Here is a 20,008-nt window from a genome sequence, read left to right as displayed (position 1 = left end):
AGTTCATGCCTCCCACAAAATTACCCTGAGACCCCTCCTGGCTCTGAGATCTCCATTTTATACCTGACACACTTGCAAGAGGATTCACAATAATTCATCAACTCATGTATCAAGAATATTAGAAATTTAGGCTTTTTTCCCCCATACCATTCTAGATTTACACTGTTTCTTCATGATAATAAACTGTTATGTATAGAGTTTCTCTTGAATTTTTTTTTAAGAAGCAATTATAAGCAAGCCAAATAAGACAAAATACAAATATAGAAGTCTTTGTGGTAAAAATAATGAGCCCACAGTGCATAAATTCCTTATCATTGTAAAACTGTACTCTTGGTAGTAAATCCCTTAATTTATGTTTTTCACAACCATGATAGTTAACAGTGCCATTTTAATGAGTACATGTGCCAGGATTTAAGAATGTACACCATTCTGAATTTATAAAACAAATGAACTAGTTACATTATAAAAAGATTTACTGCAGGGTTCTTTTAACCAATAAGCTCCCTCCATGCACTGAAGACATGATATAATTTACAATACATCTGAATGAAACTTTTGATCAAGAACACATCTTCTGACGGAAGAAGATGGTAGCAGAGAGAGGAGTGGAACCTAGTTAATCCCCCTGGAACAACTAATAAACAACCAGGAACAACTAGTAAATAATCTGGAATAACTGCAGGGGGACAAACATGACTGTCCACTCATCATGCCCAACCTGAATTGGGAGGAATACCCAAGATCGCAGCATAAAATCTGTAAGTAAAAACTGCGGATCCAAGCCAGGAGCCCCCCCCCCCCCATGGCCTGAGCTGCAAAGCCTCACAGTGCTAGAGAGCAGCTATCTCTGAGCAAGTGAATATAGCTCAGCTGAGCTCTAACTGGGGTTTTAATTAACAAGTGTGGACTTCTCAATACAAGATACAAATCCCCGACAAGCAGACAGAGGCTTTGGGTGATGGCTAACCTTGGAGAGCAGTAGGGTGGCTGTGGACTGGCCCTGAAGAGGGCTTTCTGTCCCTTTTTCAGCTCAATGGAGAAAGCCTCAGCCATTTTCAGTTCCCAGCACTCTGACCCAGACAAGGGTGGAGATAGCACAGGCAAAGAGACTATTCAAATGTAAATGACCTCTCCCTAGGGGGTGTATTTTCCCTAAGAGGTAGAAGGTGGTGTCAAGTTCTACTACCCGCCTTCCATTCAGAACCAGACCCCAGAGCCTGGGGGAAAACAGCCACTGGCCACACCTCCTTACACCAGTCTGGAGTTACAGGCTGACAGGTGCCACCTGCTGTGCAGAAAAGCACAGTGATTTGAGGCCTCACGGGGTGCACCAATCTTCTAAGACACCCTCAGGGAAACCGGATACTATTGCCTCCCTCCAAGACCTGAGCCCATTCTGTTCTGGGAAAACCTGACTGGGGTAACCAAGGAAATCAGATGCCTAGACAACAGAAAACTACAACCTACGCTAAGAAAAACAAAGCTATGGCCAAGTCAAAGGAACAAACTTATACTTCAACTGAGATACAGGAATTGAAACAACTAATGTTAAATCAGTTCAAAAAAGTTTAGGGAAGATATGACAAAAGAAATGAAGCATATAATGAAAACACTGGGTGTATATAAGGTAGAAATTGAAAGTTCAAAAAAACAACTGGCAGAATCTATGGAAATGAAAGTCACAACACAAGAGATGAAAGACACAATGAAGACATGCAACAGCAGATCTCAAGAGGCAGAAGAAAACACTCAGGAACTGGAGAACAAGGCACCTGAAAGCCTACACACAAAAGAACAGATAGAGAAAAGAATGGAAAAATATGAGCAACATCTCCGGGAACTTACGGACAAAACAAAACACAGGAATGTACATGTCATTGGTGTCCCAGAAGGAGAAGAGAAGGGAAAAGGGGCAGAAGCAATAATAGAGGAAATAATCAACGAAAATTTCCCATCTCTTATGAAAGACATAAAATTACAGATTCAAGAAGCACAGCATACTCCAAACAGAATAGATCGGAATAGGCCTACACCAAGACACTTAATAATCAGATTATCAAACGTCAAAGACAAAGAGAGAATCCTGAAAGCAGCAAGAGAAAAGCAATCCATCACATACAAAGGAAGCTTGATAAGACTATGTGTGGATTTCTCAATAGAAACCATGGAGGCAAGAAGGAAGTGGGGTGATATATTTAAGATACTTAAAGAGAAAAAACCAACCAAGAGGCGCCTGTCAAGAGTGGCTGGCGGCTGTGGCGGCTCGCCGGGCTGGGTTGTCAGTCAGTGAGCGGAGAGGGAAGATGGCTCGTCGGGACCTGCTCTGCTAGGAAGAAGGGGGGCCGGTGGTGCTGCTACATGGGAGAAAGCCAAGCAGCCGCCGTCGCTGTCGCTGCGAGTCAGACAAGTCACGGTTCTTCAGATGGAGCTCGTGGAGCCGCTCTGTTACTCCTCCAGGGAAGTAGGTAGAAAGCCAGGAACTGCATGGACTGGACACCACAGAGCAATTTGACTTTGGGCATACTTCATACAACACTCATGAACACGTCTAACTGCTGAGATCAGCGAAATCTGTAAGTTTTTGCGGCCAGGGGACCCGCACCCCTCCCTGCCAGACTCAGTCCCATGGGAGGAGGGGCCATCAGCGCTGGGAAGGAGAAGGGAGAACTGCAGTGGCAGCTCTTATCGGAAACTCATTCTACTGATCCAAACTCCAACCACAGATAGACTGAAACCAGACACCAGAGAATCTGAGAGCAGCCAGCCCAGCAGAGAGGAGATAGGCATAGCAAAAAACAGCAAGAAAAACTCCAAAATAAAAGCGGAGGATTTTTGGAGTTCTGGTGAACATAGAAAAGGGAAGGGCAGAGCTCAGCCCCTGAGGCTCATATGCAAATCCCGAAGAAAAACTTATCTCTCTGCCCTGTGGACCTTTCATTAATGGCCCTAATTGCTTTGTCTCTTAGCATTTCAATAACCCATTAGATCTGCGAGGAGGGCTTTGTTTTTTTTTTTTCACCTTTTTTTTTTCTGTTTCTAAAACAATTACTCTAAGAAGCCCAATACAGAAAGCCTCAAAGACTTGAAATTTGGGCAGGTCAAGACAAGAGCAGAACTAAGAGAGCTCTGAGACAAAAGGCAATAATCCAGTGGCTGAGAAAATTCACTAAACACCACAACTTCCCAAGAAAAGGGGGGTGTCTACTCACAGCCATCATCCTGGTGGACAGGAAACACTCCTGCTCGTTGCCAGCCCCATAGCCCAGAGCTGCCCCAGACAACCCAGTGTGACGGAAATGCTTCAAATAACATGCACACACCACAAAAATGGGTGTGGACATTAGCCTTCCCTGCACCTTCAGCTGGCTGTACCAGAGTTGGGAAGATGGAGCAGTGTGAATTAACAAAGCCCCATTCAGCCATCATTTCAGCAGACCAGGAGCCTCCCTACACAGCCCAGCAGCCCAGAACCACCCTGGGGGGACAGCACTCACCTGTGACATAGCACGGTCATCCCTAAACAGAGGACCAGGGGGTGCACGGCCTGGAAGAGGGACCCGCTAGCAAGTCTCAGGAGCCATACGCCAATACCAAGGACTTGTGGGTCAGTGGCAGAGACAAACTGTGGCAGGACTGAACTGAAGGATTAGACTATTGCAGCAGCTTTAAAACTCCAGGAACACAAGGGAGATTTGATTGTTAAGAGTCACCCCCCTTCCCTGACCGCCCAGACACATGCCCCATATACAGGGTGGGCAACACCAACTACACACGCAAGCTTGGTACACCAATTGAACCCCACAAGACTCACTCCCCTACTCACCAGAAAGGCAAAGCAGGGGAGAATTGGCTTGTGGAGAACAGGTGGCTTGTGGATGCCACCTGCTGGTTAGTTAGAGAAAGTATACTCCACGAAGCTGTAGATCTGATAAATTAGAGATAAGGACTTCAATTGGTCTACAAATCCTAAAAGAACCCTATCAAGTTAAGCAAATGCCAAGAGGCCAAAAACAACAGAAAATTATAAAGCATATGAAAATACCAGACGATATGGATAACCCAAGCCCAAGCACCCAAATCAAAAGATCAGAAAACACACAGTACCTAGAGCAACTAATCAAAGAACTAAGGATGAACAATGAGACCATGGCACGGGATACAAAGGATATCAAGAAGATCCTAGAGGAGCATAAAGAAGACATTGCAAGACTAAGTAAAAAAATAGATGATCTTATGGAAATTAAAGAAACTGTTGACTAAATTTAAAAGATTCTGGATACTCATAGTACAAGACTAGAGGAAGCTGAACAACGAATCAGTGACCTGGAAGATGACAGAATGGGAAATGACAGCACAAAAGAAAGAATGGGGAAAAAAAATAAAAAAAAATCGAAATGGACCTCAGGGATATGATAGATAATATAAAACGTCCGAATATAAGACTCATTGGTGATGCAGAAGGGGAATAAAAGGGTAAAGGTCTAGGAAGAGTATTCAAAGAAATTGTTGGGGAAAACTTCCCAAATCTTATAAACACCATAAATACACAAATCATAAATGCCCAGTGAACTCCAAATAGAATAAATCCAAATAAACCCACTCCGAGACATATTCTGATCACACTGTCAAACACGGAAGAGAAGGAGCAAGTTCTGAAAGCAGCAAGAGAAAAGCAATTCACCACATACAAAGGAAACAGCATAAGACTAAGTAGTGACTACTCAGCAGCCACCATGGAGGCGAGAAGGCAGTGGCACGATATATTTAAAATTCTGAGTGAGAAAAATTTCCAACCAAGAATACTTTGTCCAGCAAAGCTCTCCTTCAAATTTGAGGGGGAGCTTAAATTTTTCACAGACAAACAAATGCTGAGAGAATTTGCTAACAAGAGACCTGCCCTACTGGAGAAACTAAAGGGAGCCCTACAGACAGAGAAACAAAGAAAGGAGAGAGAGACTTGGAGAAAGGTTCAGTACTAAAGAGATTCGGTATGGGTACATTAAAGCATATTAATAAAGAGAGGGGAAAAATATATATGACAAACATAAACCAAAGGATAAGATGGCTGATTCAAGAAATGCCTTCACGGTTATAAAGTTGAATGTAAATAGATTAAACTCCCCAATTAAAAGATACAGATTTGCAGAATGGATAAAAAAAAATGAACCATCAATATGTTCCACACAAGAGACTCATCTTAAACACAGGGACACAAAGAAATTGAAAGTGAAAGGATGGAAAAAAATATTTCACACAAGCTACAGCCAAAAGAAAGCAGGTGTAGCAATATTAATCTGAGATAAAATAGACTTTAAATGCAGGGATGTTTTGAGAGACAAAGAAGGCCACTACATACTAATAAAAGGGGCAATTCAACAAGAAGAAATAACAATCATAAATGTTTATGCACCCAATCAAGGTGCCACAAAATACATGAGACAAACACTGGCAAAACTAAAGGAAGCAATTGATGTTTCCACAATAATTGTGGGAGACTTCAACACATCACTCTCTCCTATAGATAGATCAACCAGACAGAAGACCAATAAGGAAATTGAAAACCTAAACAATCTGATAAATGAATTAGATTTAACAGACATATACAGGACATTACATCCCAAATCACCAGGATACACATACTTTTCTAGTGCTCACGGAACTTTCTCCAGAATAGATCATATGCTGGGACATAAAACAAGCCTCAATAAATTTAAAAAGATTGAAATTATTCAAAGCACATTCTCTGACCACAATGGAATACAATTAGAAGTCAATAACCATCAGAGACCTAGAAAATTCACAAATACCTGGAGGTTAAACAACACACTCCTAAAGAATCAGTGGGTTAAAGAAGAAATACCAAGAGAAATCACTAAATATATAGAGACTAATGAAAATGAGAACACAACATACCAAAATCTATGGGATGCAGCGAAAGCAGTACTGAGGGGGAAATTTATAGCACTAAACGCATATATTAAAAAGGAAGAAAGAGCCAAAATCAAAGAACTAATGGACCAACTAAAGAAGCTAGAAAATGAACAGCAAACCAATCCTAAACCAAATAGAAGAAAAGAAATAACAAGGATTAAAGCAGAAATAAATGACATAGAGAACAAAAAAACAATAGGATAAATATCACCAAAAGTTGGTTCTTTGAGAAGATCAACAAGATTGACAAGCCCCTAGCTAGACTAACAAAATCAAAAAGAGAGAAGACCCATATAAACAAAATAATGAATGAAAAGGGTGACATAACTGCAGATCCCGAAGAAATTAAAAAAATTATAAGAGGATACTATGAACAACTGTATGGCAACAAACTGGATAATGTAGAGGAAATGGACAATTTCCTGGAAACATATGAACAACCTAGACTGACCAGAGAAGAAATAGAAGACCTCAACCAACCCATCACAAGCACAGAGATCCAATCAGTCATCAAAAATCTTCCCACAAATAAATGCCCAGGGCCAGATGGCTTCACAGGGGAATTCTACCAAACTTTCCAGAAAGAACTGACACCAATCTTACTTAAACTCTTTCAAAACATCAAAGAAAATGGAACACTACCTAACTCATTTTATGAAGCTAACATCAATCTAATACCAAAAGCAGGCAAAGATGCTACAAAAAAAGGAAAACTACCGGCCAATCTCCCTAATGAATATAGATGCAAAAATCCTCAACAAAATACTTGCAAATCGAATCCAAAGACACATTAAAAAAATCATACACCATGACCAAGTGGGGTTCATTCCAGGCATGCAAGGATGGTTCAACATAAGAAAATCAATCAATGTATTACAACATATTAACAATTCAAAAGGGAAGAATCAAATGATCATCTCAATAGATGCTGAAAAAGCATTTGACAAAATCCAACATCCCTTTTTGATAAAAACACTTCAAAAGGTAGGAATTGAAGGAAACTTCCTCAATATGATAAAGAGCATATATGAAAAACCCACAGCCAGCATAGTACTCAATGGTGAGAGACTGAAAGCCTTCCCTCTAAGATCAGGAACAAGACAAGGATGCCCGCTGTCACCACTGTTATTCAACATTGTGCTGGAAGTGCTAGCCAGGGCAATCCGACAAGACAAAGAAATAAAAGGCATCTAAATTGGAAAAGAAGAAGTAAAACTGTCATTGTTTGCAGATGATATGATCTTATATCTGGAAAACCCAGAGAAATCGACAATACAGCTACTAGAGGTAATAAACAAATTTAGCAAAGTAGCAGGATACAAGATTAATGCACGTAAGTCAGTAACGTTTCTATATGCTACAAAGGAACAAAGTGAAGAGACACTCAAGAAAAAGATACCATTTTCAATAGCAACTAAAAAAATCAAGTACTTAGGAATAAACTTAACCAAAGATGTAAAAGACCTATACAAAGAAAACTACATAACTCTACTAAAAGAAATAGAAGGGGGCCTTAAAAGACGGAAAAATACTCCATGTTCATGGATAGGAAGGCTAAATGTCATTAAGATGTCAATTCTACCCAAACTCATCTACAGATTCAATGCAATCCCAATCAAAATTCCAACAACCTACTTTGCAGACTTGGAAAAGCTAGTTATCAAATTCATTTGGAAAGGGAAGATGCCTCAAATTGCTAAACACACTCTAAAAAAGAAAAACGAAGTGGGAGGATTACACTCCCTGACTCTGAAGCTTATTATAAAGCCACAGGTGTCAAAACAGCATGGTACTGGCACAAAGACAGACATATAGATCAATGGAATTGGATTGAGAATTCGGAGATAGACCCCCAAGATCTATGGCCGACTGATCTTTGATAAGGCCCCCAAAGTCACTGAACTGGGTCATAATGGTCCTTTCAACAAATGGGGCTGGGAGAGTTGGAAATCCATATCCAAAAGATGAAAGAGGACCCCTACCTCACACCCTACACAAAAATTAACTCAAAATGGACCAAAGATCTCAATATAAAAGAAAGTACCATAAAACTCCTAGAAGATAATGTAGGAAAACATCTTCAAGACCTTGTATTAGGCGACCACTTCCTAGACTTTACACCCAAAGCACAAGCAACAAAAGAAAAAATAGATAAATGGGAACTCCTCAAGCTTAGAATAGTTTCTGTACCTCAAAGGAATTTGTCAAAAAGGTTACAAGGCAGCCAACTCAATGGGAAAAAATTTTTGGAAACCATGTATCTGACAAAAGACTGATATCTTGCATATATAAAGAAATCCTACAACTCAGTGACAATAGTACAGACAGCCCAATTATAAAATGGGCAAAAGATATGAAAAGACAGTTCTCTGAAGAGGAAAAACCAACCAAGAATCCTATATCCGGCAAAACTGTCCTTCAAATATGAAGGAGAGCTTAAAATATTCTGACAAACAGACAATGAGAGAGTTTGTGAACAAGATACCTGCTCTACAGGAAATACTAAAGGAAGCACTGCAGACAGAAAGGAAAAGACAGGAGTAAGAGGTTTGGAACACAATTTTGGGAGATAGTAGCACAGCAATGTAAGTACATTGAACAAAGATGACTGTGAGCATGGTTCAAAGAGGAAGGTTAGGAGCATGCGGAACACCAGAAGGAAAGATGAAAGATAAAGACCGGGACTGTATAACTCAGTGAAACCTAGGGTGCTCAGCTATTGTAATAAAAGGTACAAATACATTCTTACATATTGTCAACATTGCAAGGTGTTAAAGAGGGTGGGATTGGGGGTAAAACACAATCAGTGCAAACTAGAGACTATAATTAACAGAAACATTGTATTATGCTTCCTTTAATGTAACAAAGGCAATATACCAAAGCTAAATGCATATGCGGGGGTGGACACAGGGGAAGGGAATGGGACTCCTGGCATTGGTGATGTCTGACTCTTTATTCTACTTTAGTTTAATGCTATCTTTCCTTTTGTTGCTTTCTAGCTGCCATGTTTTTTTCTCTTTCTCTTTCTTTTTTCTTTTTCTCTTGTCTACCTTCGACTCTTCCTCCTTCTTTGTGGAAGAAATGGAGATGTCCTTATATAGATAGTGACAATGGTGCTGAATACATAAATACGTGACTATACAGGGAACCAAAGATTCTTTACTTAGGATGGAATGTATGGTGTGTGAACAAAACCGTCTTAAAAAACAATGGGTTGATGAAGAAACCTTGAGGGCACTATATTGAGTGAAATAAGACACATAAGGACAAATATCGCAGGGTCTCACTGATATGAACTAATTATAATATATAAACTAATAGACATGAAACACAAGTTACCAGGATATAGAATGAGGCTAAAGAATGGGGAGCGGTTACTTATTATGAGCAGAATGTTCAACCAGGGTCAACAGAGGTGATGGTAGCACATTGTGAGAATAACCAACAGTGCCCAATGGTGTGTGAAGGTGGTGGAAAGTGTAAGCTGAAAGTCACGTATGTCACAGAAGGAAAGTTGGAGATTAAAAGATGGGAACGTATAAAACAGTGAATCTTGTGGTGGACAATGTCCTGATTAACTGTACAAATATTAGATATCCCTCTCATGAACTAGAACAAATGTATGAGACTATAATTAGAAGTTAATAATAGAGGGGCATATAGGAAAAACAATATACACCAACTGCAAACTATATACTACAGTTAATAGTATTTTAACATCCTTTCATCGACAGTAACAAATGTATTATACCAAAACTATGAATCAATAATGGAGGGGGTGGTGGTTAGGGGTATGAGAGGATTGGAGTTTCCTTTTTTTGTCTTTATTTCTTTTCTGTACTAATGAAAATGTTCTAAAAATTGAAAAAAAAATTAATTTTGGTTATGGATGCACAGCTGTATGATGGTACCATGGGCAACTGACTGTACACTTTGGATCTTTGGATCTTTGGATAATTGTATGGTATGTGAACAATCTCAATAATAATAAAAAAAAAGAACACATCTTCTGCACCAAGCTATATACCAAGTATATAACAATATGAAACCACACTCCATTAAAGCCATCTTCAGTATGGAAAACGGTGCAACCTCTATCTGCCCTCCTTGGTCACTGGTCCTCCCTCCTTCCAGGCTACAGGGAAGAGGCATCACACTATCCATAAAGCATCTGACAAGAGCTGATCATGCGATTTGTACCACCTGTTGGCAAAGTTCAGTGCTGAGTGTGGACAGGCATCCTGGGGCAGTGGAAAGTGTCACAATACCACCACCGACCACAGAGCACTCACTATGGGTCAGCACCTGTCATAAACGCCTCAACTTCATTCCCTCACTTAACCCTTACAAACAATCCTTGAGTATGCCTGGCGATGAGACTTAAGAAGGTACAGAGTCCCGTACTTGGGAATAAGAAGACTCAAGTCCACTTTGGTGGGTCTAGAATGTTTGTAATATAAAATTTTAAAAAAAGATCAAATTCAAATAGTTGCTCCACCAGTGCTCTTGGCATGCCATCAAATCCTGGGAGCCTCAGTCTCCCCATTGGAAATGGGGGCAATGCCACCTCCTCTAGTACTTTGTGGGGATTAAGACACTCTCTGGGCAGGGAGGGGGATGGGTTGGGAATTTGGACCACATTCCTGAGTTGCTTCACACCACACATGGGTCTTTGGAAACAGAAGTCAAGTTATTGGACTCAATGGGAAGGACTTTGGGGAGAAGGTGCCATGGTGACAAGTTCTGAGGGTGTCTACTCTGGGGAACTGAAGTCTGGATAATTCCAAGTCAGGTTATTTTCTATTCCTGAATTACAGAGAAAAATAATCATATTTATAGTAGTTCTGAACTGTCTACTCTCAGACTTATTTGAACCATTCTCCTAAGAATGGCTGTCCTAAAGCAAATACTGGTAATGGGAAATTCAATGCATAGCTTTGGGGTTACATCAAAATAAAAATAAACCTCACAAACATCTGTCTAGACATTTTACTTAGACTATTATTTATATTTAAAAGCAAAACCCCACATATACCTGCAAGGCCACAGTTTGCCCCTTCTGATCAATGCATTCATAAAACTATTAGTCTTGTGAATTTTATTTAAATGTTTTAAGGCTTCAACTATCATTTGATAAACAGTTTTGAGTATCCACTAAGTGGCAGGGACTGAGGGGCCCAGAAATACAAGTATAAACAAATTAAAAACATTTCAGTTAGGCAGACTCGAAGAACAAAGTCACTACAACAGCAGGTAATCAATGCAATGCTAGAGGTATCTACAAAATGTGTCTATAATCTATTACAGGAAACTACAGTTACAGAAAACTTTCCCATGTTATTGTCTTTTCCTGCCACTTGATCAGGTAACATTCCTCTGTTCCATCATAACATCATTTTCTTATTAAAGTTACTCTTCTTGTAAGGAATTTTCCAAAATTTAAATATTAAAATTAGGAATTATTGTAAGCCTATAAATGAGTGATGGGGTTGTTGCTATAACAAATTAAAATACTTCTAAATAACTCGTGTCAAAGAAAAAATCATCATGGAAATGAGAAGATATTTAAGTCGTACAATAATGAAAATACAACAGCTCAAATCTTGTAGGATACAATCTGGGGGCATGGCAGTGGAATATTATTTCTGGATCTCCCCAAATCCCCACTGAGGATGAGATTACTAAACCATGAAGCCTCTACAGGGTCCTTTTGACAGTATCTTCTGCCAGCATCTCGGCAGGGTGATTCCACTTTTTCTAAACTCTGCCCCTACCCCACTCCCACTCTCTCCATCTCACTCTCTCTTCTGGCCCCCTCCTCCTGTTCAGCAGGATATGGGTGGGGTTACAAGGGTATTTGCTTTATAGTAATTTACTAAGCTATTGAAAACAAATAATTTATGGGATCCACTAAAGTAGGGCGTGGTAGGAAACGTCTGCAGTTTTAAAAGGAGGCTAAAATTTAACGAGCTGAACAGCCAACTTACGAAGTTCAAGGCAGAGAGATGGAGAGAGAGAAGCAGCCCAAAGAAAATAAAATAAATATTTTGGAAAGATGATAAAGACAAGTTGCTAAAAAGAAATTACTGTCAGATGAGGGTGAGTGACTGTAAAAGCATGGTGGGGAGAGCAAAGGAAATCCCTTATTGGACTAGGATTGTTTCTCAAATGTCTCCTGCTCACCTTGTCTGTTCCTTCTGACCTAAACAAATGCGGGGAGGAGAGGAAGCCCTGGCCCAACACTTAGCTTCAGAAGGAGGGTCAATAATCCCCAACTCAAAGAAGCTCCAGAAATGCCCCCACTTCTCCCCTGGTCCCCGAAATGCCTCTACCCCACTTTGTGCTCCTCCCTTACATCACAGAGACCCCGAGCCCTTTATTGTCTTTTGTCTTCCTTACATATCTATCCCTCTTTCTACTGATCTGGAAGCCTCTAGAGATCCACAGACATTGATTGAACGAATTTATTTTTATTAAATAACAATCTAAAAAATAATGAATTGATGAGGATGCAGTGGTATGTAAAGAGCACAGGTGCACTGGCAAGCAGAAAGAGCAAGCTGTGTGTGTGTGCACGCACATATGTACCTATTATCCACAGAAAACGTCTGGAATAGGACACACACCATCACGAATACCTCCAGGGACAGGAAGGGGTAGGAAAGGGGAAGAAGGATTTTAACTTTTCACTTGACTTTTAACATGGCACACATTACTTTTATATTTAAAAAAAAATGATTCAACTGAGATTTGAAACAAAATGAAACATCGTTTTGTCAAATGAGCATTTTTCCCTCAGTATGAGTCAGGTTCTCTGGTGTCCACAGAATCAAAGCTTCCACAACTGAGATCTCAAAATGCAAAGTTAACAGGATCAGCAAATGTTCAGACCTAAAGTTACATCATTTTTTAAACTGAAATATTACAATACTATTCATAGTACTGCTAGGAAACGAACAGCAACCATTTCTGTATTGCAAATTCCTCCATTTGGCATAAAAATGGTCACTCTTGGGAGGCAGTATAATACAGTGTTGGACAGACAAGCTCTGAAATCCAGCCGGCCTGAGTTGGGATCCAGGCTCTGTTATTGGGATGATCCAAGGCAAACTCCTCAGCCCCTTGTGCTGGTTTGGGGCTATGTGCCCCAAAAAAGGCTGTGCTCTTTTAATCCATTACCGTAGGGGCAGACCTATTGTGGGTGGCACCATTTGATCTGGTTGTTCAATTGAGATGTGACCCACCCCATTCAAGGGACATTCTTTACTGGAGTCCTTTATGAGAGAACAAAAGGCAGAAACATTTGGAGAGAGCTCAGAGAGAGAAATGCCCTGGAGATGCTAAGAGAGGATACACAGAAGCTCAGAGAGAAAGCCACTGAAATCAGAAACTGAAGTGACTAAACCCGGGAGTGAAGGACCAGCAGATGTCACCAGGTGCCTTGCTAGCTGAGAGGAACTTGGATGTCAGTGGCCTTTCTTCAGAAAAGGTATCCTCTTGTTGATGCCTTAATTTGGAAATTTTCAGACCCTTAGAATTGCAACTTGCAACTTAATAAATCCCCATTGCTATAAGTCAACCCATTTCTGGTATATTGCATTTTAGTAGCTTTAGCAAACCGAAACACCCTCTTGGCCTCAGGTTCCTCATGAGTAAAATGGGAGTGATGCTTCGTGGCTGTTAAAACCCCACACCAGTATTTTCCCAAGTACCTCTGCATTGCTTTGTGTGGTTACATGGACAGGCATGGTTTACTTGAATGAAAACCATTTATTAGCTCAAGCCCACGACATCACTGCTTAGGATCAGGCTCAAGTAGGGGGCAGCCCCATTAAGTACACCATGAGAATTATAGACACCGTGCTCTGCCATGTCCATGGATGAGTCAAATCTTTAGTAGCTGAATCTTCACCAAAGCTGTGGAAATGTACAGAGAAAATGGAAAATGGGTAACTCATTATATCATTGGCTCCTATCTGCAGCTAGGGATGGGGTGTGGGGTGGGAAAGAAAGGCCACCCCTCCTATAACCATGAGGTAAACTACACCTGAAACAGGTGTCCGCAGACAACAAAACCTCATTGAACCAGCAGCCAGCAAGGGTCCTGAACTCCAAGCTTAGGAAGCAGTGTGACACTGTGGGCCTACTCGGCCCATATGAATCACAGATCATAGAATCTAACACACGCATCTCGGGCACAAGTGTTTACACATTTTTGTAAATTCATCACATTTATTGGTTTAATAACTTTTCTCTTTTACTTTTATGCCTTTTTTTAAAAATAGAAACCATCTATTAAAAGCTATACAAGTTTTTTATTTACAATCACGATATGGAGTGTCCTTTGAAATACATTTAAGTATAAAAAAAGTGACTAAAGATTAAGAAACAATGCCTGAACATAGAAGCTGAGAGAAACAGCCAAAGAGACAGAGAGGAAGAAACTGAAGCCAGAATCTGGAAGTAATGAAACCCAGAAGAAAACAGAAACCAGCAGATGCTTATGACTTGCCATCTGACAAAGGAGTCCAGGATCACCTTCAGACTGTCTTCAGGAAGAAGGGTTTTGAGGAACATTATTGCTTGAGGCTTTGCATATTTTGGAAGACGGTGATATCTGGGTGAACTCTGGGACACCAGGAACAAAGGTTGCCCCCCTTGGTACCAAGGTTATGAGGAAAAGGAATTATCAGAAGCAGATCAAATGCAAGAAGTCCTTCATTAGGGAAGATCCAGACTAAAATCTACTTTACTACATATGGACAACTCTACAATTAATTGATTGCACTATGCCAAGTTGAACCTTCCCTCTTCTCTCCCCACATCCTCCCTCCCATTCCCATAAAACTTCCCTTAGTTCTCAGACTGGGGGGACAGATTGAGTCCTGTATCCTGACTCCTTCCTGGCTGACCTCACAGTAAAACTCTTTTCTCAAAAAAAAAAGAAAGAAAGAAAGAAAGAGAGGGAGGGAGGGAGGGAGGGAGGAAGGAAGGAAGGAAGAAGCAATGCCTTAGACCAAGTGCAGATTCTGTTCCCGATCTGGGCTCTGGGTGGGCATGGCTGTCGCCACCTTCAACTCGGCCACCCACGGTGAGTGGACCTGGCTGGGTAAGACATGCAGCTGGGTTAACCTTTGATTCCACATCTTGCATCTGTTCTGAATGTACTTTTCATTTCTTGCGCCATATTTAAAACCAGAGAAAATTAGAAAGAAAATAAATCCATGTTGTCTGGCCTCTCTTTTTAGTCCTCTTTCCTATCTCACTTCCTGTGGAGATCTTACCTCTCCTTAAAGCCTGTGGTCATGTTATCATTTTCTTTATGCAGCCTTCCCTGCCATGGGGATATTTTACTGATAAATTAATTATACTATCCTCTAAAGTTATTTTGCATTACCTCAGTTTTTTTTTTCTTTGATATCATTGTTCTTTTTTTTTTAAAGGTTAGTTCATTTATTCATTCAGTCGCTCAGCAAATATAATTATATGCCTATATGCCTTATGATTTTAATATTCTTTGATATTTCTTTTCTGTAAAAATTGAGACTTTCTAAGTAGATCCTTATTAATGTTGAAAGGACAAAGTTTCTAAGACCCAGTTTCAGCCATCAGGAGTTCTCTGCACACCCATAAGGAGAGACAGACCCTTACGATGGAGAATCAGAGAGAGAAGAAAGATGTGTGATGGGAGCATCGGGACACAGAAAACAAAGCAGTGACCTTTGACTGAGGGAGACCATGTAGGTTTCACTGAGGAGGTGAAATGTGAATCGAGTCAGAAAGAATGATTATTTCTAAGATTGTTGATATTATCAATGATAATCTCCAGGAGTTCTCCAGGAAAAGGAGCAGAAATGCAGGGTAGGGTATTTCAAGTAAACTGAGCACTTTGTGCAAAGTTGCAAAGTTGTGTTTTGTGGGTTGGTTGGGGGTGTTAGAGCCCAAGTTGTGTGTTGAGGAATATTGGAGCATAATGTGTGGGGCGTTCGGGGTGGGAGGGAGGTTTGCCAGACTGTAAGGAGTTTTCTGCTCTGAAACAGGATGATAGGACTGATTCTGTTGGTAAACAGCAACTCAACATAGACTTTTATGTTTCCCAGAGAGGGAAATAATTATAATAATAAGCAATAATAATATTATAATACTAATAAGCAATAATTATTCCTAGATGTTCCCTGCTTATTAGAAATATAAAACTATGAAATGAAGACAAATGTTCTATTTAAGCAATCTATCCCCTAAACTAACAGATCATTTTTTTACACTATAAAAACTGCCCTGCAGGTTAAGACTAATAAGACTGTAGCTCAATTGTCATGGCTGTGGTTATTGCTTTACTACTGTGAGAACAAAATATAGGGCATACAATTTCTGAAATTTCTTCATATTTTGTGACCTATTTTGAGTACAGCCTGGAAAGTACTCAAAAAAGTGATGGCTAGAAAGAATATAAGAGGTCAGTTGATCCAATGCCTTCATTTAAAAATGAAGAGTTTTAAATCAAAAATGTTAGAGACTCAGTATACCCAGTCATCAACAAGTTCAGGACTAGACCCTCTCTCTCTGAGTTCTCCTTCCATGACATTATGCTGCTCCAAGTCCATGTGGTCACGAAATTAAAGGGCTGAATATTATTTCATATAAAACCATTACCTCTTTTAAAAATATCTGATTGTGAAATGACCTGCTGTATTTGTTTTATATTTTATTACCTCCTGAGGCCAAAGTTATTTTCAAGCAATACTCTGATTTCAAAATATAAATTACTGATAAAATAAATATTCATTTAATAGGAATTTATAGTTATTATTACTGGAATTTATCATTTCTGTAAAGATGGAGACCTTCTAATAGATCTTCATTAATGTGGTAAGGATCAAGTTTCTAAAAATATATGGAGCACAAATTAAAATCTGTGATTACAAGATATTAGATGTAAATGAATACATTTGAGAATGATTGAATAAATATTTATTGACCATTATATACAACGTACTGGGTTAGGTACTTACTTGTTTGTTCTCTAATTTAACCAAGAACTCTTCCCAATAATTACATGAACTATGTCTAATCTACTCAGCTTCATAATAAAAAAAATAGAATATAAAAAAAAGAGAAAAACATCTCAGCTGGATTAATATCTCTGAATGGAATATGCTAATTTTTTTCAATGAAAAGTAAATATTATGGCTAAATGTATATAGTCTTCTGTGACCTACCCGTACCCTCAATTTTTATTTTGAAAAATGTGCAACCTGCAGAAACGTTAAAAGAATACAAAGTAGTGGAAGAAATGGGAACCTTCATACAATTGTTGGTGGGAATGTAAAATGGTGCAACTGCTTTGAAAAAGTTTGGCCGTTTCCAAAAAGTTGAACATAGAGTTACCACATGACCCAGCAATTCCCCTCCTAGGTATATGCCAAAGAAAGTGAAAGACTATGTTCACACAAAAACTTGTTCATATACTAATGTGCATAGCAGCATTTTTCATAATAGCCAAAGAATGGAAATGACTCAAACACCCATCAACTGATGAAAGAATAAACAAAATGTGGTACACCCATAGAGTGGAATAGGATTCAGCCATAAAAAGGAATGGGGAACTCGTACATGATATAACAGGGGTGAACCTTGAAAACATCATGCTAAGTCAAAGAAGCCAGACACAAAGGGCCACATATTGTATGATTCCATTTCTGTGGAATATCCAGACTAGATCAGCGGTTGTCAGAGGGAGGGAGGTGGAGAATGGGGGGTGACTGCTAACGGGTATGGGTATCTTTTTGAAAATGTCTATGTGATGGTAGCAAAATGCCATGAATATACTATAAACACTGAAATAACACTTAAAATGTGTGAATTTTATGGTATGCAAATTATATTTCAATAAAGCTGTTACTGTATTTAAAAAAACACAAAGTGGACCCATATAACATTCACCTCGACTCACCAATTCTTAACATTTTGCCACATTCGCTTGCTTGCTTTCTCCTACACAAACACACACACACACACACACACCTTTTTTTTGCTGGATCATCTGAGGTTTAGCTGCAGGTATTTTTATCTTTTACTCCTAAATCCTGCACCATGTAGATCGTTCTCCTACATAACCAAAACACAAATATGACATTCAAGAAATCCAACATCTAGATAAAACTACTATCTCATAGTCCATATTCAAATTTATTTTATGAAAGATTATGCATTGCATTTGATTGTCATGTCCCTTTAGTTTCTCCTAATCTGGAAAAATTACCCTGCCTTTTTTTTCCTTCATGACACGTTTTGGAAGAGTCCAGGCCAACTGTTTCACAATGTCCCTTAATTTGAATATTCCTGATTGTTTCTTTATGAACTGATTCAGGTGAAACATTTTGGCAGGAATCCTACAAAGGTGAAATGTGCTCGTCTCTGCAGCTGGCAAACGTCAGTCTGTCTGGAAAGTCAGTCTGTCTCAATAGTGGCAATGGTAAGGTGGTGTCCACTGTTGGTCCTGGGTGAGGTGTTGACTGCCAAATTCTTCCATGACAAATGTACCTTTATCCTTTGTAATAAATAATCTATGGATGCCCACCTGAGTCTGTGGAATATCCTGCTTCCTCAACATCTTTCACCCTAAGGTTTTAGCACCCATTCAAGACCTTGCCTGGTATTCTGTCCTATTCATAGAGAACCAAAGACTGCTATCAGTTTGCTTCGAGAGCGTTAGAGCTAGCTGTGATTTCAACCCTGGCTGCACATGAGAATCATTAGCATGTCTGAGGGGGGGGGCCTTGGCAATCATATTTAAAATTCCCAAGGTGATCGACTCTGCGTAGGGTGAAGTAACACACAGCATATCCTTATTTAGCAAATAAGGAAACTGAGTCCTGAGGAGGCTGAGGGACTTGGCCAATGGCACGAAACTTGTTAGTGACAGTTGAGGTTTCATTTATTTTTTTAGACTTGCGTTTTAGGCCGTCCTTTCTGTAAGTTATTCAAAGAATAATGGTATCAGAGCTGCCCACGAGCTGAAGCGTGCGGTCACCGAGGCGTACTTCTGCTTTTAAGGTTACACTTGCCTTTCCTTCATTAGACCTTGGCAGTGAGGGCTCCTCTGGCAACCTGGGCTCACTGAGACAGCTCACGGCTGGGGGCACAAAGCCGAGCAGGAGGATCGACGGGCCAGACGATAATAGTTGCGGCCCTGGCGCCAGCCCCGCAATCCCTGCAGGGTAGCCGGCCGCGCGCGCAAAAGCACCTGGCCGTCCCGCACCTGGCAGCAATGCAACTAGCTGGGATGCACCTGGCGGGGATGCACCTGGAGGCGCGCCCCAGCTCGCGCAGGGACACCCAGAAGTGTGCAGAAAGTTAAAGACCACGGGCCCTGCAAGCACGCAGACCCTCACTTACCCCGGCATGATAAACTTTGTTCGCTCTTTTAATTTTGATATCCAGGAAGGTCCCCATTTCGGATTCTCCGCAGCAAGGGCCACTTCCTGTCCGCGAACCGCCCCGCCCCTCCGGCCCCGCCCTTTTCCCTGTCCGCCGACAGTTGGCCACGTGACCTCGCGCACTAAGCCAGATCGACTCCCTCGCCCCGAGGGACGTGCGCCGCACGCCTTCTCTCTTCCGGCGCAGGGGCGGGCCTTGGCGCGGACAGTCGGGCTGTCACTCTACCCCGCCCCATGCCGGGCGTGAGGGGCGGGGCCAGACTAGCCCCACTCTCCTTGGTTGGGAGCATGTTACGCGGGAAATATCCCAATTCTCCCCGGTTTATGAGGCACCGGCAATTTCTCGGCTCTCCCAGCGAGCACCGCGGTAGTGGGGCGGTGTCGAGGCTCCCGTCAGGCTTTGCGGTTCGAGAAGGGTGTGCGCTATTGGATTGGCCTTGCGGAGGTTATAACGGAGGGCGTTGTGTCCAAGACGTGAGCGGGCGCGAGGGGAGCGCTCCCCTGGATGCGCGCCTTTCCCAGGTGTCCCTGCTTTCCTCGTTTCTAGTCCTCCCCTAGTTTCTCCCCGGGGTTTTGAGGAGCCCGCGCCCCCTTTTTTTGGTCGCCAGCATGGTCGCCAGCACAGCGCCACTCGCTGC

General features: G+C 40.9%; 1 protein-coding gene across 4 annotated transcripts in view; it reads right to left on the bottom strand.

The window, feature by feature from the left end:
• The window catches only part of VPS26C (VPS26 endosomal protein sorting factor C), a 71,925-nt gene extending 52,464 nt beyond the window's left edge, over window positions 1-19,461 (bottom strand). For 3 of the 4 annotated variants that reach the window (XM_037831594.1, XM_037831598.1, XM_037831600.1), the window contains exon 1: window positions 19,330-19,460. In XM_037831594.1, coding sequence (XP_037687522.1) covers window positions 19,330-19,386 — 57 coding nt within the window. In that variant the 5' untranslated portion in view covers window positions 19,387-19,460. Of the gene's footprint in view, window positions 1-19,329 lie in introns of all 4 variants that reach the window. The other variant, XM_037831596.1, reaches the window with a different exon arrangement.
• Window positions 19,462-20,008: the final 547 nt, after the last annotated feature.

Source organism: Choloepus didactylus, chromosome 1 (assembly GCF_015220235.1).
Source record: "Choloepus didactylus isolate mChoDid1 chromosome 1, mChoDid1.pri, whole genome shotgun sequence".
NCBI lineage: Eukaryota > Metazoa > Chordata > Mammalia > Pilosa > Megalonychidae > Choloepus > Choloepus didactylus.
This window is presented reverse-complemented; position numbering and strand designations above follow the sequence as displayed.